Genomic DNA, 18,510 nt, shown 5'->3' with positions numbered 1-18,510 from the left:
GAATGAAAGTTACCTCAAGTCACGGCATTAATAAGCAAATTTTACTCAAGTGGTACCTTTTCCCTGTCATTGTCACAAGTATATGATGCGTAACCGTGAACACTAAAGTTTGTAAATTGCGAACTCTTTCTCTTTTACTCCAATTAGACGTAATAAAAGTGACAGAGAAAGATGTCCGCAATTTGCGAATTGCGATGTTCGCGGTAGGCCCTCAGGATGGATATGTCACATATTTGTTAATCAACATTACGTAACGAATGTCAAAGAGGAATTTCACATTCTCAATGTGTATAGATATAAACAGACCTTAATTCTCTTTCTTACTTACACACAGTTATTTTGCTAAATGGTGACATAATGTACATGTACAATATCTATAAGTTCTCTTTGTAGTAGTATAACTTTGCATAAGTTGCGTTAATTTGGCGCGCAGGCGAAGTAAACATGCGTTGCGTACGCAACGTGTGGTTTTTAGAGAGAGGCCCTTACCCGCCGTCACGCCAAGGTCGCGCCGCGCCCGCTCCCCGTGCATGGCCCGCGTTGCCCGTTAAGAGCCACCCGCTAGCGTCGTATGAACGCGAACATTATTTTTGTATTATTTGTTTATGCAATGGATAAAACTGACACAAATTCATATTTCTTATTTATCCCGCCTTTTATATTAATAAGGTGTGAACTCTAGTAACCTTAATATTCTTTTGTTATGGTAATAGCCTGTTAGAACAAAATTATCAAAAATCTTATGAAGCTGTGCCTCAATAAGACACAAAAACATGTAATGTACATATTGATACGATTAAATGCGACGTCAGCAATTTATTTTAACTTTAATTATTTTTTGAGTCATTTTGAATAGTATGACATAGTATCCGATTGCAATGGACGTAATTGACACAAACTATGTTTTCACATTAAAAAAACTATCCTAAATGCGACACAGTTACATGTTTTCTCTCGAATATTCTTTTCTCCAAAATAATTCAAAATAAAAATAATTACCACAAATTATTAAATAGCTTAAAAAGCAAATAATATCTGTGACACAAAACAAAATGTAAGATTAACATCATAAACAGCATTCGTAAGCGAAAAAAAAATTTGACTTTAATATTACTTTAAGTTAGGGCTCAAAATATAGCCAGCGCTGCAGGACTATAGAGATATGGGGATGTAAAGCGCAATTTTCGACGTTTATGCTATTTTCATTACCGTATTGTCTGATTATGTCATATTTTGTGTTTAGTTAGTAATATATCGTTGGTCGGATTAGGTATTATTAGGTACTATGTGGGTATAGCTAAATACTCAGATAAATGTGCTAAAGAGGCAGCAGAAATAACTACTTAAGTGTCATTTTGCTTATTTTATTGCTAAAGCGTGGGTTTGATCTGATAATACCTATTCGTATTAATTTATTAGCAAACAAAAGGGATGACGTTAGTTGGTATGTACCTACTTGGTATACGCTTAAGTCTAATTATGTCCACAGAAGTTCTCAAGTTCTGCGGTTTGCCACTAGAGCTACTTACTTTCAAGAAGAGCCTTTACCGAAAGGAATCTGCCATAAGATCTCTCTTAAACCTCAAAAATCTTACATTTTTTTGATGTCTTTGCCGCTGCGGGTGGCAGCTGTGCGCGCACGTGCGTGTTGCCACGGTGGCCTGCGCGGGCGCAAAGATCCGTGTCCGGGGGGCACTTTTTAGCATAGTAAAAGCTGCCTTTTAAAAATATTACAATACCAATAAAATAATAATAATGTAATAATATGTGGTTCCTATTAGCTGTAGTAAGTACCTACCTATTAACCGAAATATAAAATATATTTAAGCACTTATATTTTATCAATAAAATATTGATTGATTGAATGAGCGAAATTGATTTTCTCGTTGCACCATTTTTTTGTATTTTGTGCAATGAGTAAAATATTAAACTATTTAAAAAAAATCTTTATTTGTTGTCATGATCATGAGAATTTGAGTAAACAAATGATAACTTAGGACCTTGTGCTGTGCATGCTTAGGTACTTAATCAATTTAATCATTAAAAATAACTAAACCTAACTCATTACGCTTCTTAAATATACCTACTTCATGATTTCCAATAATTTACGCAAAAAATGATTTTCATACTACACCTTTATCTTTTCGAAATACAATAGAAAATAATTAAAACTACAATTCAAACAAAGTATTTATCCAGTTTTTCACTAATAAGAGTAATAAGTACATTATGAAGCCTAAGCTGTTTTAAAACAAATCAATGCAAATGACATTAAATTACTATGGTCCCTTACGTTGTTTTTTTATCGTATGCATAGTCCAATACAATGCAACGTTAATAACAGCCAGCTCCACCATTGAGGCGAGTTATTTATACATTGACCGTTTAAATTCAAAATGTCCAAGTTTAAAACTGAGTCCAAGGGTGCCACCCCGTCGTAAATGAGTGTTATTTCGAACCTTTACGACCGTCGCTAATTCCCGAGATGTGGGTCGAAGCCAAATGGTGTAAGAATCAAATGTTGTAAGTGACATGTAATTATCTATCATAAAAATTCATAATACTAAGAGCAAATCGATATTACTAGAGGTTGGGCTTGAATTAGACACGATGAATTTGTTGAATTTTAATGCAGGTATGTATACTGATAACTAGGTGACGTATTTGATTGTTTGTTAGGTGGTTTACAAGGAACACAATAAACATCAATATTGACAGTTTGCTTATAAGGAATGTGATGATTCAAGGCTTTTGACTTATAAGGAAATAATATCTTGTAGGTAGGGTTTGCAATCCGGATCCGAAATGTATGAAATTATCCGGATCCGCGGATCTTCCCATACATTTCGGATCCGTCGTGCAAACCCTACTTGTAGGTTAGGTAAGAACAATGGCCTTATTTATTTACCTCTAATATTTTACAATGTTTTATATTAGAAAATGCAGTTATGTACCAATACATATAGCAGATGATTAATTAATTATGTAATTTTTACTGTTATTGAAATTCTATACAAAATACACCGTCCCGTGGCATGATAAATGTCAAGTAATATTATGGAATTCTTTTAAAGGAGCTAATTGCGACGTATACGAGGTAATAATGGCCCTTACGTCATTTTACAGTCTATGTGGGGATCTATGTGGCCAGTTATATTGGTTATTGTTTCGTTCCGCCAGCAGCTGCCGGACAGAGGTTTGCTTCACCACATGTCGGGCATAAAACTTAATAAATAACTACACACACATACATATGTTTTACATGTTCATACTAACATTTGCTTTTGTTTAGCTATATGAACGTCTTTAATATTTGATAACATTTTTACAACTTTACAAAAACACTAAAACTTAAAAATAAAAAATTTGCCCTATGTCGTAGTCCATTATCAATTTAACAATGCTTCATATAATTTATACCCTGTGCGATAGGCTGTAACTATCCAAGGTGTCATAAAAACGCTAGAAATGCGAAAGCGAATTCCTTATTAGCTCTGAACTTTACCGTACCAATTAAACTCAGGCTAAACGCGAACGCATATCAATAAACAAAAGACTGCACGAGTGCACGGCTTGCACCGACGCACACACGCGCACTTACACCCTACACAATGACGTAAGTGCTTCCATGATGCAGTGGACATACGGCCTGTCGGAGGCGGCGCGCCCCTCCAGTCGGGTCGCAACTTGCAGGCTGTTGTAGTATCCGGCATTCGGCCGCCGACCCCCGCGCCGGGCGAACGTGACGCGTTGTGAAGTGCAGTGTTCATGGACAGCCATCATGGTGCGTTCTCTGTCTCAGTGGACGAAGACCCTCAGCTTCCCAGCGAGGTTGTCTCCCAACCGCACCTCCAAGGAGAGTGTGGTCAACGTGCAGCCGGGCTCCCCTGGAGTGTCTCCGACTCCGAGCGCCTCCTCGCTCCCCCAAGGATCGGATAAAACAGTTTCCCCTATCCCCATCACGGAGATCAGCCAAATCGTAAGTGATTACTATACCTACCGAACGGTTCACCCTCTTAGAATTTTCATTAAGGTTTTGATGCGATGCGTTTTGCATCTAAATAGGCACGTTGCCCGCTTGTATTCGAATTTGATGACTTAAAACTTTTTTGTTTATTGTTTTTATGACTAAAATTTTAATAATTCGGTTATTTTACTTCACCCTTATATTATTTACAAAAATATGCTTAATAAGTTTTAAAATTACTTGCAAATGTATTTTTTGAGCAATAATTGCCCAACGATATGCGAAAAATTTAATAATGCGGCTCTTACACCATAATCGATTAATATTGCCAAAAATGTCCTTTACGTCATCCAAACAAGGCTTTACTATCAAGTTCACTTATCAATGTATTTTAGAACGTGCCAAAATTCCATCGACGTGTTTTGCTATCCTTCACCTTAATTTGTGATGTGATGATGATGCCCAGGCTCATTAACTCTTCATATGGCGACATCACATTGTGCATTACTGGACTAACGCAATTGTTTACGTCAAGGTATTCTGACGTTGCAAAAAGACTCATCATTAGGATCCGAATTCAATTGAAATCTACCTTTTGTTATTGTTGACACAATTCTATTTCGTCAAAAAACTTCAATGGAACTTTGAATTCTTGGCACATAGCAACCGTCTAATAAACAAGTTATTTATATATACATCCTTTAAGGTTGTGGCACAGTTAGATCCACATCCTGAAAAGGTTTGCTACGTGTCTCAAATCCGAATATGCATTCCATATTTGCGAAGCAATCCATAAAGGAAGTAAATCGGGAACAGGTGCGACTAAATCTATTCATGCGTTATAGAATGCTGTGTCTGTTCAATGGTACGCTTGGTGTACCTTGTCAAACAGGCGTTGGATAACGTGTTGGTGTTAAGTAACGATGGTGATGGAGTGTCGTGGTGTGCGGGGCCGGTGTAACCGTTATGCCCCCCTTGCAGTTACCTTGGCAAGGCCGCTGAGATGCGAGTTTTTGCAAGCACATGACTTTCACCGCTGGAGACACCTTTCTAAATGTTTCAGGCCTTTTGCTGGGATATGAAATTTTGTACATATCTGGTTAGAAAGCTCTTACTTTAAAGAAATAACCTACCTAGCAACCATTAAGTTAAAAGGTTAGGTACTTCAAAGTCCAGTTGCCTATACCGATACATTTTGATGTTGTTTACGTCAATTTGAATGGACCAGTTACACTTACTAATATGAATTACAAGACAAGTAAAAACATTTAGTCGCTAGAAGGTAGCAGGGTGCCGTTTTATCGCTACTACACAAAATATATATAGCCATAGTAGCCATACAGATACTTATCTAGCTGCTTTTATGTTGTCATAGTAAAAAAATGTTTATAAAACTTTATTTTGACTGAGCAGAGTATCCGAGGATGTACTTCTTGATTAGATAGTCATCTAGTGCACACGTACCTAAATACCAATGGTAATCACTATGGTTTTACGCAATTTTAATGTAGAATAAAACAATGAACGTAACTTTCATTGTACTACAGATAACTCCTTTGTGAATTGTGGCCATTGAATCACTAATTACGAAGATTTTAGATAACATAACATAATTCACTTTCCCTTGTCTAAACACTCCGTTGTGTTGTAGTTTCCACAATAAAATACTGATCAAAGTGCTACCGTTTAATTAAAGTTTTACATAAGTGTTGCTAATTTATTTTAAACTTTAGATTTAAGTAATTATTTTAACGATATGTTGTAAATAAACTTTTAATCGATTGACTTTAATGACGATTATGGATTCCTAATCCCAACCTACCCCCAATATAAAAACATTGTGTATACTATTTTATACTTTCGTTCATTATAAAGTCAATTAAAAAATATATAAATGTTTACCAAAAAAAATACCATCTCATCCTCCAAACAAGAAACTCAGCCAGTGAATGGTGAATAAACCGACCGGGAACTTTATCCAATTTAGTGAAGTCTAAATCATCCCCTCTTATATTGCCGAAATACATGCCTAGAAAATTCTAGGCACCCAGGCCTTAATACAAATGTATTAAGTCTAGAAATCGCAGTAAATATCTCAAACCAAGTACCTAAAATAAAATCTTAAGATATCATCAGACTAATAAAGTTTTTTAAGGGCTTTAAAAGTAATTTGGTCCCTTACGACTTTTCGCATGAAGTCGTTTAATGAGTTTAAAAAGTTGTCACTCTCGCTTTTGAGCTGATATATTGAGATTGGTTTTGAGCGGTTATTTTTACAAATATACTAAGTATTAACAATCATCCAGGGCACTACAATAACTTGTCAAGTCTCGTGACAGTAAATGACACCGTAAATAAGAGCTATAAAACTGAAGCCGTAAAAGAAAGCCATCAATAATCCGCCATTTCGATTTATAGCACGCCGGTGCTACAACGAATTAAAAAAAGTTAAATTTAAAAAGTTGTTTAACGTTTCAGTTATTGACGATAAAGTTGTAAAGGTCGCTGTGCAAGTACATTGAACTTGACTCGAATGCCAGCTTTAACATTCTTCTTATTGGACCCGGGTATGTCCTTAAACTACGTCCAAACCAGCGGTGGTAGGTCCCGCAAGGGGCCGCCTGGTTTGCTACCACCCTCCCGCCGGAGTCAGGCGCCAAGCAGCCTTGCTGCGTTTCGTCTATGAGCGGGAGTACCAGTGCCTTTGGGGGATGATTTGCTGTCAGTTGTGTTGCATAATGCCGGTTTTTGGATCCTTGAGTGACGTCGGGCCGAGCAGCTCTCGCTGGAGGGTAGCGGGATCCGAGGCACGGTCTTGCCGGTGGCCGACCGCAGGAAGTTGGGGGCCCAATTGTACGACAGCCACGTGCGAGAGGCTGCCCCGCCACCTAGCGAAAAATCCTGGAATAGCTCCACCGTGCCAGTTGGCGACTGGACGGGAGGACCCGGTGGGTTATTTCAGGGGGGCTCGGGCGTCCCCGCAGTCTCCAAGTGAGCTCCTCATTGTCCGGATTAGCTCAAGTGATCCAATTGGTAAACGCAACACCTCGACAGGCATTTTTTCACCCATCCCACACTCCACAAATATGAAAACAAAAAGAAAAAAGAATAGGGTTAAACACCGGCTGCACTTCCTCCCATTGAAAGTGCACCTCACCAACATCAGGGGGTTGCACTCAAATATCGATCCGGTCCACCACCATCTTGAAACCGATAAACCGCACCTATTCTTTTTGACGGAGACGCAAATCAAAACGCCAGCGGACGCGTCGTACCTCAACTACCCAGGCTACTCACTGGAACATAAGTTCAGAGCACGTGCTGGGGTCTGTGTGTACGTCCGCGACGACATTTGCTGCAAGCGTCTCCGTTGCTTTGAGGCTGCCGGGTTTTCCACTTTGTGGATTATGGTCGACTCGGGCTCAGAGAAAACTCTGTATGCCTGTGTCTACCGATCGCACAGCGGAAACCAGGAGACAACTAGGCTCTTTGACCACCTTACTGAGATGGCAGATAAAGCCCAACAGCGGTACCCCGCGGCTCAACTCGTATTCCTTGGGGACTTTAACGCCCACCACGAGGAGTGGCTGTTCCCGTACAAGAATACTTGCCACGCTGGGAGGGAAGCGCGCAAATTTGCTGTATCCCTAAACCTTACCCAGCTGGTAAATGTTGCGACGCGGATACCGGATGTTACTGACCATACACCCAATTGCCTTGACCTTCTGCTGACAACTGATCCAGACAGGCACTCGGTTTCGGTCTCAGCTCCGCTAGGATCGTCCGATCACTGTCTGGTGAAATCCGTGTCGATCCACTCTCCTCCTGATCTCTGCCCTAGGGGCACGAGGAGAGTATGGCGATACGAGTCAGCGGACTGGGATGAGATGCGGCATTTCTTTGCGTCTTTCCCCTGGCAGCAGGTCTGTTTTTCTTCGGGTGACCCCTCGTGTTCTGCTGAGGCTGTTGCGGATGTGATTCGGCAGGGAATGGAATATTTCATTCCGTTCTCCGACCTATCGCTCGATCACAAGACCCGAGCATGGTACAATTCGGACTGTGCTCGAGCCGAGGCTCTTAAGCAGTCTGCATACCAGGCTTGGGTACTAGCCCGCGATACCAAAGCTGGAGCACAGAGGGTTCGCGCGAAGAAAAAAGCCTTTAACTCAGCTGCCAAGTCCTGCAAACGGGTGCTTTGAAAGGCTCGATTCGACCACGTCAGTCGAATAGGGGCCAAACTCGCCTCCTACCCTCCTGGTAGCAAGCGGTTCTGGTCCCTGTCGAAAGCGGTCGAATCCAACTTCTGCCGACCCACATTGCCACCTCTGCAGAAACCTGATGGGACACTGGCCCACTCCGCGACAGAGAAAGCTAACTTGTTTGCTTCTCTGTTTGCGAGCAATTCACGTCTAGATGCAGGCTCAAAACTTCCACCTACGCTACCTCATTGCAGTTCCTCTATGCAGAGAATTGCTATACATCAAAAAGAGGTACGCCGAGCTCTGCTGAATCTTGACGTGAATAAGGCCAATGGACCAGACGGTATACCTGCACGTGTACTAAAGCAGTGTGCGCCTGAGTTGTCTCCTGTACTGACACGCCTGTACCGCCTCTCTCTCCAACAAGAACGGTGCCGAAATCCTGGAAGCTTGCAAACGTGCAGCCAGTACCCAAGAAGGGTAGTCGTGCTGATCCCTGCAATTACCGACCAATCGCCATTACCTCCATGCTCTGTAAAGTCATGGAAAGGGTACTTAACGGCAAACTGCTGGCATACCTCGAAGCAAATGATCTGCTCAGTGACCGTCAATATGGCTTTCGCATAGGTCGGTCTACTGGGGATCTTTTAGCGTATGTCACGCACTACTGCGGCGAGGCCATCGAGAGGAACGGTGAAGCGCTTGCTGTTTCACTGGACATCTCGAAGGCCTTTGACAGGGTTTGGCACGCAAGTCTCCTTAGCAAGCTTCCTGCTTACGGCATCCCTGCTGATTTTTGTAGCTGGCTATCTGATTTCTTGAGTGAACGGTCGATCAGAGTAGTTATTGATGGCTGCTCTTCGGACCTCATGGCCATTGACGCCGGTGTTCCTCAGGGGTCTGTTCTCTCCGCAACCCTTTTCCTGCTCCACATTAACGACATGCTGCAACCCAGCATTGTAGGTTATGCAGATGACAGTACGGTTGTTGAGAGATATTTGGCTAGTGCAGGGGACAGCAGGGAGGATATACGTTCACAGAGAGAGGCCATGGTTGAGCGAATGAACTTGACCCTTAGTCTCGTTTCCCAGTGGGGTGATGACAATCTGGTCACGTTCAATGCCTCCAAAACGCAGGCGTGTCTATTTTCCGCTAAACGGAGTCCATTCGACCTGACTCCTTCTTTCCGGGGTGCATCTGTACCTATTACCGACAGCCTGGAACTCCTCGGCATGGAGCTGAGTTCAGTCCTCGGCTTCGGCAGCTTCATTGAGTCTAAAGCACAAACTGCGGCCAGAAAGCTGGGCGTCCTAAATAAGGTGAAGCGATACTTCACACCTGGACAGCTTCTAACACTTTACAAAGCTCAAGTCCGGTCGTGTATGGAGTATTGCAGCCACCTGTGGGATGGCTCAGCTAAATACCAACTCGCCGCTTTGGACTCAGTGGAGCGCAGAGCCAGGAGGATGATTGGCGACAAGAAGCTAACGGCTAAGCTTCAGACTTTGGCCAGTTTGGCCCATCGGCGGAAAGTCGCCAGCCTGTCGGTATTCTACAGGTTGCACTTCGGGGAGTGTGCCCAAGAGCTACACGAGCTCATTCCACCGTCCCCATTCTACCATCGGACTTTTAGACGCACGGCCGGTTTCCATCCTTACTTGGTAGATATTCCGCCAATTCGCACTAAGCGCTTTGCTTCTACTTTCCTTATGCGCACTGCCAAGGAATGGAATTCCTTGCCGGCGTCTATATTTCCGTGCTCTTATAACCCGGCAACCTTCAAATCAAGAGTGAACAGGCACCTTCTGGGCGAGCTCGCTCCATCGTAGGCCACGTCTACGCCTCGGCTAGTCTGTGGCCATGAGTAAACCCATGCATAATAAAAAAAAAATTCTATTATCTTCTTAATAACAGAATCCTAATCCTGAATAAATTATTAGTACCTAAATTATTTATGACTAAAAAATTTCCGATATTTAAGCTGCATTATTTATACCTATCAGTTATTAAGACATTTTTTCAAGTAGGTAAGTAATAAATGATTATCAGTTTCAGCATAAGTACAAACAAAAAAAAAACATTTCTCTAAATGCAACTGATGTAATGGACATTATAAGTTAATCGACCTTTACAACAATTGGTCTAAGGTTACAAAACTTCGCAAACCTTCATAAGAAAATGCTCAGTGCTGGAATTCGGTGCCGTGTAAGATATCTATTGATGTTTATCAATGTTCCGTCAACAAAAAATTAAGACTACTAGTAGCACAAATCGTAAAGGATGCTAAAAGTTAATTCTTTATACCAATCGGTCTATACCGCATTAAATAAATGTAATATTTTGAAGCTGACCTTTAACTTTAACTATTATCGTTGATCATCCCAGCTAATTGTCGGCTGTCAATAATTTCGAACGAACTTTTATAGCAGTAACGCCTTACACATTACTGAAAGAAAGTACCTTTTGTTTAAAAATTACACAAGTTTTATTAAAGTACTAGTTTGTTACGCAAAGCTTCATAAGCAGAGGCTCGGTGCACGGCGTGTCCATAACCTGGCGAATTCCTTTATCGTGGAATGCGTTTGATTGCCATAATGCTGCCGTTAAACCTCCGGCTGGGAAAGGCGACGTTCTTCGATAATATGTACTTACATTCACTGACATTCTGCGACATTGTACACAGCTTTCACAAGTGTTAGGGTTCATATAATACTTATACCTAATTGTCAATATTACAACGAGAGATAAAACAATAATAAAAAAAATAAGGATCAATTTTATTGATCTCGGCTGTCTGCGTATTATGATGATTTCCATAATAAAAACTGCCTATCCTAAGATATGCTAAACACAAATGCCAAACTATGTAATGCTCATTCAAATCAGTTCGTAAACACTGATTTCCATTTGTGTTTGATTCATAAGTTTCATAATCTAGTGATTCTAGTGTGTCAAAGCCCTTTAAATGATTTTTTTACAACAGGCACCATTCTAAACGACATGTCAAATGTTCAATACGTTACGGGTAAAGCACGCGTCGTTAATGGACATCCCAGGCACTTTCTTTAATCGGTCACATGGCTACGCCGTGATTCACATTATGCCAACTAGATTTGACTTTCACGAACTTGATAAAATATATGGATTTAATTTTTTAATGGACCTTAGCCTCTGCTAACAGAAACATTAGTTTCGTTTTAAAGCTTTGACATATTCTTTGTGGTTGATAATGATAATACTTTAATGCAAGAACATTTTTCTTCATCAAAGCAAGCATCATTAAAGCAAAATAACACGACTATGTGTTACACTGCGTCGATCAATCGTCCACGATTCGGGTCACTAATACGTGCTACTAAACGAAATCATAGAAGTTTTCTAAACGAAATAATAACACCGTACACTGCCTTTACAAAATACTTAAATGTTATACGTTTAACGGCAGAATAAAATCGAGAACAAAATCATAGACCATTCCACACACATCCACATACATTTTATGATTCGCTGTAAAACACGTTCTATTTCCGACATGGCAACACTTTTTAACGCTAAGACAGAAAGTGCAGCGGCCATATTTATTAGGTATTTTATTCAGTCGGCAAAACATCTGCGTGTCAAATTCCATAGTGCCATGTGCAAGCGGTGGGAGCGCGGAGCGCACACATGACTGGAAATATAAAGTTATGTAGATTCGAAAATGGAACGTCGTGCTTTGTTGGTTTTGGGCTCGCTTGTCTATGCTTTTAACCGTCTTTTGTATAGATTTTAAAGTTTGATAAATAATTTTTAGATGGAATTGGATAAAGATTAATTGAAGATTATTATAATACTATAGTTAACTATAATCCATTGTAATTTATACGAAGGCTTAAACGTAAAATTAGAGTGAATTTTAGCCAATGTTTTTATTCATAGATATATATTATGTGCCAAATAAAAAACTTACTTATTTCAGACAACTTGTAGGCCAGCTCATGTAACAATGCTCTTAAATCTTACAAACTAATGCAAAATTATGATATAATTAATGTATAATCATCTGCCCATAACGGACTACTGTGCGCGTTTTCATAAATAAGGTATCTCATACATCTTTATGCTCCTTTTCTTTGCTTACGCCATTTGTACTCCCATTATTAGTTGCTTTACAATTCTTTTAAAAGAATGATTACGAGTAAAGAACCACGATTAAGACAAAAACTTGAGCTAACATTCCACATATCATATGTAATTACCTCCGTACAATATGAAGCAGTGAACCATAGACGAGGAAGGGTGTTTTTTGTGCCGTCAGCTGTTCATCAGTGTTGCGGAACCCGACACCCACTCTTACAAAGGGCATACATAATAGAGATTTTGAACGCCTTTTTTTGCGGGTGGCAACAATTTTATACTTTATTCTTGTGACGCGTATGTTTTTTTGAAGAAAGCGTAGATAGAGATATAACTATGTATATTCGAAACTTCTATTTAAGTACTTATTAACCTATGTTGATCAGGATAAAATCAATATTGATCGCATAGTTTTTTATTTGGTATTTATTTCAGTTTCTTTACTTGATACCGCCGATATTTCATAAAAGTTCTACTTAAGTATCTACTTTTTTAAGTATACAAACAAGCGAACATACCTAATATATATCTTAGTATTGCATAAAGTTATCAAATAAACCTTGCAAAAAATAATCGCACACATAATGCGTCTTCACGATATCAAATATCATCGGCGAGTAACGGATGCGATATCCGATATTCCTTGTCAAGATATCAATATGACCCTCTCCATGCCGGATATAAAAAAATGATAAAAAAAGGTTCCGGAATTTATTCCTAAAGAAAGGACGTCAAATGGTTAGAACTGCTGGGAGTTGATAAGATTTGACAATACATCATCCGTTTAGGGTTAAGCTTAAATATGTAACTATACAAAAAACCACTTTAAAAATATGATTAATGTTGGTTGTTTAATTAGTAAAATTACCCAGCAGCTTTTCTACCATAAAGAATATTAATTTTAATGAAAGTACTCCAGCACACTTAACAAGTTAATAACAATGCGGTGTATTCAACAAGACAATAAGTACACCCTACGACAGGCTAAGAGGCGTACTTGAAAATATAATTGTCCAGTGGTAACACTAAAATTTAAACAGAGTTCGAAATTCGAAATTCCAAAATGGCACCTGCCGGGAGCAGATGTTGGCATAATGAAAGGAAGGCCATGCTTAAATGTATAAAATTTGGGCGCACGCACCAAAGACCAGCTGACGGTGAAAAAAAAAATTTAGTACCTGGTTTGAGAGGAATCAACAATGCTTGTCGATCAGCTGAGCAGATGGTTTCCGAATTAAAAACCTTTCTGATTTGTTACAAAAAATTATAGGTAGGTCGCGAAATGTGTGATGCACGCAGGAATGTGCTTTGTGTCAAAATGTTTTAATCCTGAAAAAGTTAGCAGTTGCAAAGTGAATGCATTATATACTCGGGAATCGTTGAAATATTATTGTTGAAATGTAATTTCAGTCCGGAAGGCATCTGATCTTTAACAAGCTAGGTTGCTTTAAATATAACGTAAAAAACAATATTCTAAACAAAATCAAGAACATCCTTGTTTAGATTATATTTTTTATGGAGCCATATTAAGCGACTCAAAGGTACTTGAGGTTTATTTATAAAGGAACAAAAGCCCTTTCTAGTCGGAAGTCTGGTTCGTATCCCAACTGTTTATTATCCAAGTCCGAGGGAGCCTTCCCCCTTGTAACCTTTAAGTTGTAAACATACTTCAATGTCAATCTTGTTTTGTACAGAAGTGGGTGATGTTTCCAGCGTGTCTTGTGTTTACTGATAGATAGCCCATAAGTAAAATGAGGGCATACTTAAACCTACATGCAGTAAATGTATAGCTTGGGATGGATTTCTGATTGGAACCTAATATTATTTTTCGTTCAAATCAGATAGCAATTATAAAAAAGAATTTCGAAACAATTTGGATGGTTTTGAAGAGCTAAAGTTTGGTAACATTGTTCGTTGATTTAATATAACCCATTAAGGTTGATCCTTTCGGATGCCACTGTTATTTTGATAGGTTTTATGTTCAAAACCCTCAAACTAATAACGGGTCTGGGAAACCAAAAGCATTTCAAGCAAAAAAGTGAACAAAATTCAAATCACCTTTAAGTGGTCGAAGCGTTTCCTTTTTTTCTTAAATTAGTGGGCCCAATGCAAGTTTCTAAATTTATAACATTTTAATCACTGGAAAGGATTGTAACGATCACATAATACTTGACAGGGCATCATTTGAATTCGGATCAGTAACCGATGATAATGACGAAATTGATTTAATTATTGTATCGTTAGGTGTAATTGCTAGGCGTGTTAATGATTATAATAATCATAAGCCTTTATTGTTAATGGAGGATGATTGGAGCGTGAAAGGGTAACGTACTTGCGCAGATGTGATTATTCCGTGAGACGTCAGTCTGTTTAAACTTGTCTATTTGATTGCTGCCTGGAGTGTTCGAGCAGACATTATTAAGGTATCGAAGCTTTAGCAGTTAATAGGCTGTCAATAACCAATGGCTGAACACTTATCCTATTAGTCGTCGGCTACTTAAGCAGGTTGAGCAGCTTAATTGGACATGACAATGCTTAAGTTGTCAGTCTTTTGTTGATTTATCGATCCCATGGGAATTTAATAATGAACATCCATTATAGAAACAGTAAACGTTTAGAAATCACAATTTTTTTTTTGTTTTAGCTCAATACACATGTTGTCAATTTAAATCATCAGTTGTTTTGATTCTTTCTTTTAAATGTATTTTAACAAGTAGGTATTTCTTACTTGCTTGTCTTCTTCAATAATATTACGTGCTTTGAATTTAGTCCATAATGACTCACATCTACGTCTACTCGTATGTTCTGACTCATTCGTTGTGTCTGTTCTTTTCACATCAAAGTTGTTTCAAAAATGTTATCAAGCTAAGTGCTAATCTAATTTAGGGCTATTAAATACTATCGTTTCATTAGATCTCTTCACTGTGACCGAGCACGGAAGCATCACTGTTAATTTATCTGATGGACCCACATTTTGTTGCATGACAAGAATACTTATTCCACGATTACATCTTTTAGGGATGAAGGGCCATTTAGGTTAATTAAAATTTTGATCATGGTGCAGTGTAGGCGGTTGATATCTTAATTGTTGGTTAGGCTACATTAGGTGCATGATGATGATATTATATCACATTAAATTTGAATCGCAAGTAACATATGATCTGCCAATAACTTATTTCTCTGTGAAACCTAGAACAAACTGGTCAATGACCATTGATGACTTCTTATAGGAATAAAGTGACCAATCAGATATACGAGTACAGTGCATATTTGGAAAGAAACAAAAACGATAAAATTTGTAAAACCCTTTATTATTCGCCCGATTAGATAAACAGAAGTGAAAATGGTCAAAAATTCATTAAGACCGCACGAAAACGGCGGTCGAATATTTGAGATGCGATCAAAACTATCCAAATATTTTTTTATTGATCGAGATCTTGGCTCTTTTAAATGGGTTCCAATTATCCATATGGCCGCGACACTCAGTTGGCCGGATGTCGGGTAATATTTAAAAGTCGTACCGCATTACGCACTTGATTTCCGTCGTCCTTCGCCACTCCTTCGGCAACGTCACAATCCAATTTAGACTTTTTAACAACATTAATAAAACACAAATTACTTCGTTTATATTCTACAATGTTGCCAGTACCTATCCATTAGTGGATCCTATAGTTTTTATTTAATCCGTGGGAGAATGCCTGATGCGTAACGAGCGTTTCAAATTGTCGAATTTTATCAATTCGAAGGCGAACGAAATTGTCGCGTCATTATTCTTTAAGTATGTTGAAACGTTTGAGATATGTCTCATTGTCAAGGTAATTTGGGCTGCGATTTAACGGTCAAGTAATCGAGTAATAAATATCTTCATTGTTTAGTTTTTTAGTTCTCAATGTCATGGCTCTTCTGTTTGGCTACGCTTGAGTTACCGAGAATTTCCATAAAAACAGACGTGGATAGGATTAAACAATGGTGTCATTCAAAAATCAAACCACAAAGATATCTTCCGAGTGCTTGAAGCAAGGAAACTACTATAAATAGTTAGTGACTATTTTCCTGGTTTGAAATTTTACTGCTCTTTTCAACTTGTGCACACATTACGCAAATGTCATTAGTAGTTAGTAGGTTTTAAGGTATATTCTATAGCAATGTACCGGTTTATTTACATTTACCAAGAGGGCTTTTAGTTAAACGGCTAACTTTATCTATTTCTCAGATTCTACGCCAGAGCATCTTTATCTTATTTGATCCTAAACTGATTACGATAATAACCATATTATCTATGGATTAATTATTATATATAAGTACTCAAGTTAATTAATAGGTTTTTACTAACGTTTGTTAAGCTAGATGATTTAGATTTAGTTAGAGATTTAAGCTAGATGTCATGTGACGTAACGTATAAACTTCATAGGTGTACAAATTAAACAAGAAAACAGCACTTGCCCATAAAACCTTACCTGTAAAAGTATTTCATTATTATAAATACCTATTTTATTCAGAAGGAAAAGACGCCTTATACCGTTCTTCTTAAAGATCTTAAACATATTTCTTATCTTAAGCACAATTTTTCATTTTTTTTAAGTGACTTTATAAATAATAACATTATTAGGAGATATAGATCTTCGGGATAAAAATCGTCGATGGACATTAATCATTACTGGTTTAGTCATCGTGTTGTTATGCGCACACGCACTTCGGTTTAATTTACTGACCCTGTACGGGACCCATTCGGAACGAATCAACCAGAGACATTATGCAAAAAGATTGATTCTGTTGAACTTTACATCGTTACATCGAATGTGTTTTTTTATTTATTGCGTACCTAAGTACTGAATTTTAAAATACGATGATGACGGATAACGGTAATCTATAAATTCGGAAATAAGTCTAAACATTTTAAGATAACCGACCCAGTTTTGTAAATCTTTTAATCATAGCAGAGGCGAATGTGCCAGTTGCAATTTATTAAGAAAGGATGGAGGCCTTTTAGATTAAAATATTTTAATATTTAGATATATTTGAGTTACTTTTGTATGATTATTTGTGTACCATTAACCTTTTATTAAGAAATAAATAGGAGTTGCTGTAATAATAATCCTTGCAATGACAATAAATTTATCATCAGACACAGAAATGTACTTATCAAACCCAACTCCCGCATTTATTTGATTACATCCGCCACTTTTTATGCCAAATCGCTGTCGCATTCGCACCGCCATTGTGTTCATTGACCGTAGACAACGCCCTTGACTACCAACATTAAAACAAAAACATTTAAATCTACCAACACAACAATTTAAATTTCGCGAAACTGGCAACCCAGATTATTTTCCCACGAACCCTACACGCGACTGTTTTGTTTTCAAACTTAACATATCCGTGCCCGAGGCGATTTAAAAAAGTAAAACGTCATGCTTTCGTTTGATAGTCGTTTGATTGCCGGTTGGCCCGTGGCAGTCTATCATTAGTGTTATTAACCGTGTTCCACAGATGCGTAAGCACTTTTTGACGTGTGTAAGTACCGTGATTTATTATCACGCTCTAGACAAATTGCTCAGCGTCCATATGGCGTAGGAACTTCTGTTCAAATTAGACCCTTTTATTCGAGTGTTTTTTTCTTATAAATGCACCACACTACTTACACTGCAATACGTTCATTATGTGCTTAGTAGTGTCTGTCCGTACACTTGTTACGTTTAGTTTTTATTGTCTTCCATATTCGACAGATCGACAAATCGTCCCACGTTCTTGTTTAGAGCGTTCGATGTCATTCATAACCATATTTTTACGACTTAATCATATCAATATAAATTATAAAGTTAAGTATGTACATGATTTTTTAAGACTAACTATTACGTTTAATTCTTGATAGATATATACAAATCAGTGATGCGCAGTTTGGGTTTCGGCCCAAACTATCTACCGAGAGCGCGATACTGAGCCTCAAGCACACCGTCGAATACTATACACTCAGGAAGACTCCTATATATGCATGTTTCCTGGATCTCTCCAAGGCGTTCGATCTGGTTAACTATGAGCTCTTGTGGGCCAAGTTAGAAGAGGCGGGGGTCCCTATGGATATTGTGCATACACTTAGGAGTTGGTACTTGTGTCAAGTTAATGTTGTCAGATGGGGAAAAGACATGTCAGAGGAATACAGGTTGGAGTGCGGAGTGAGACAGGGTGGGAGAACGTCTCCTAAGCTCTTCAACCTGTACATAAATGCTC

The 18,510-nt window shown here is 38.6% G+C and overlaps 1 protein-coding gene across 2 annotated transcripts in view; it reads left to right on the top strand.

Annotated features, from left to right (window-relative positions):
• LOC134665418 (TNF receptor-associated factor 4) overlaps positions 1 to 18,510 on the top strand; it is a 107,519-nt gene that overhangs the window by 59,695 nt on the left and 29,314 nt on the right. The window contains exon 1 of one of the 2 annotated variants that reach the window (XM_063522377.1): positions 3,435 to 3,979. The exons of the other annotated variant lie outside the window; for it this stretch is intronic. Within the exon in view, the coding sequence (XP_063378447.1) occupies positions 3,782 to 3,979 (198 nt within the window). The 5' untranslated portion in view covers positions 3,435 to 3,781. Of the gene's footprint in view, positions 1 to 3,434; positions 3,980 to 18,510 lie in introns of those variants that run through there. 2 annotated transcript variants of the gene reach the window in all.

The sequence above is a fragment of the Cydia fagiglandana genome, chromosome 6, assembly GCF_963556715.1.
Source record: "Cydia fagiglandana chromosome 6, ilCydFagi1.1, whole genome shotgun sequence".
Taxonomy (NCBI): domain Eukaryota; kingdom Metazoa; phylum Arthropoda; class Insecta; order Lepidoptera; family Tortricidae; genus Cydia; species Cydia fagiglandana.
This window is presented reverse-complemented; position numbering and strand designations above follow the sequence as displayed.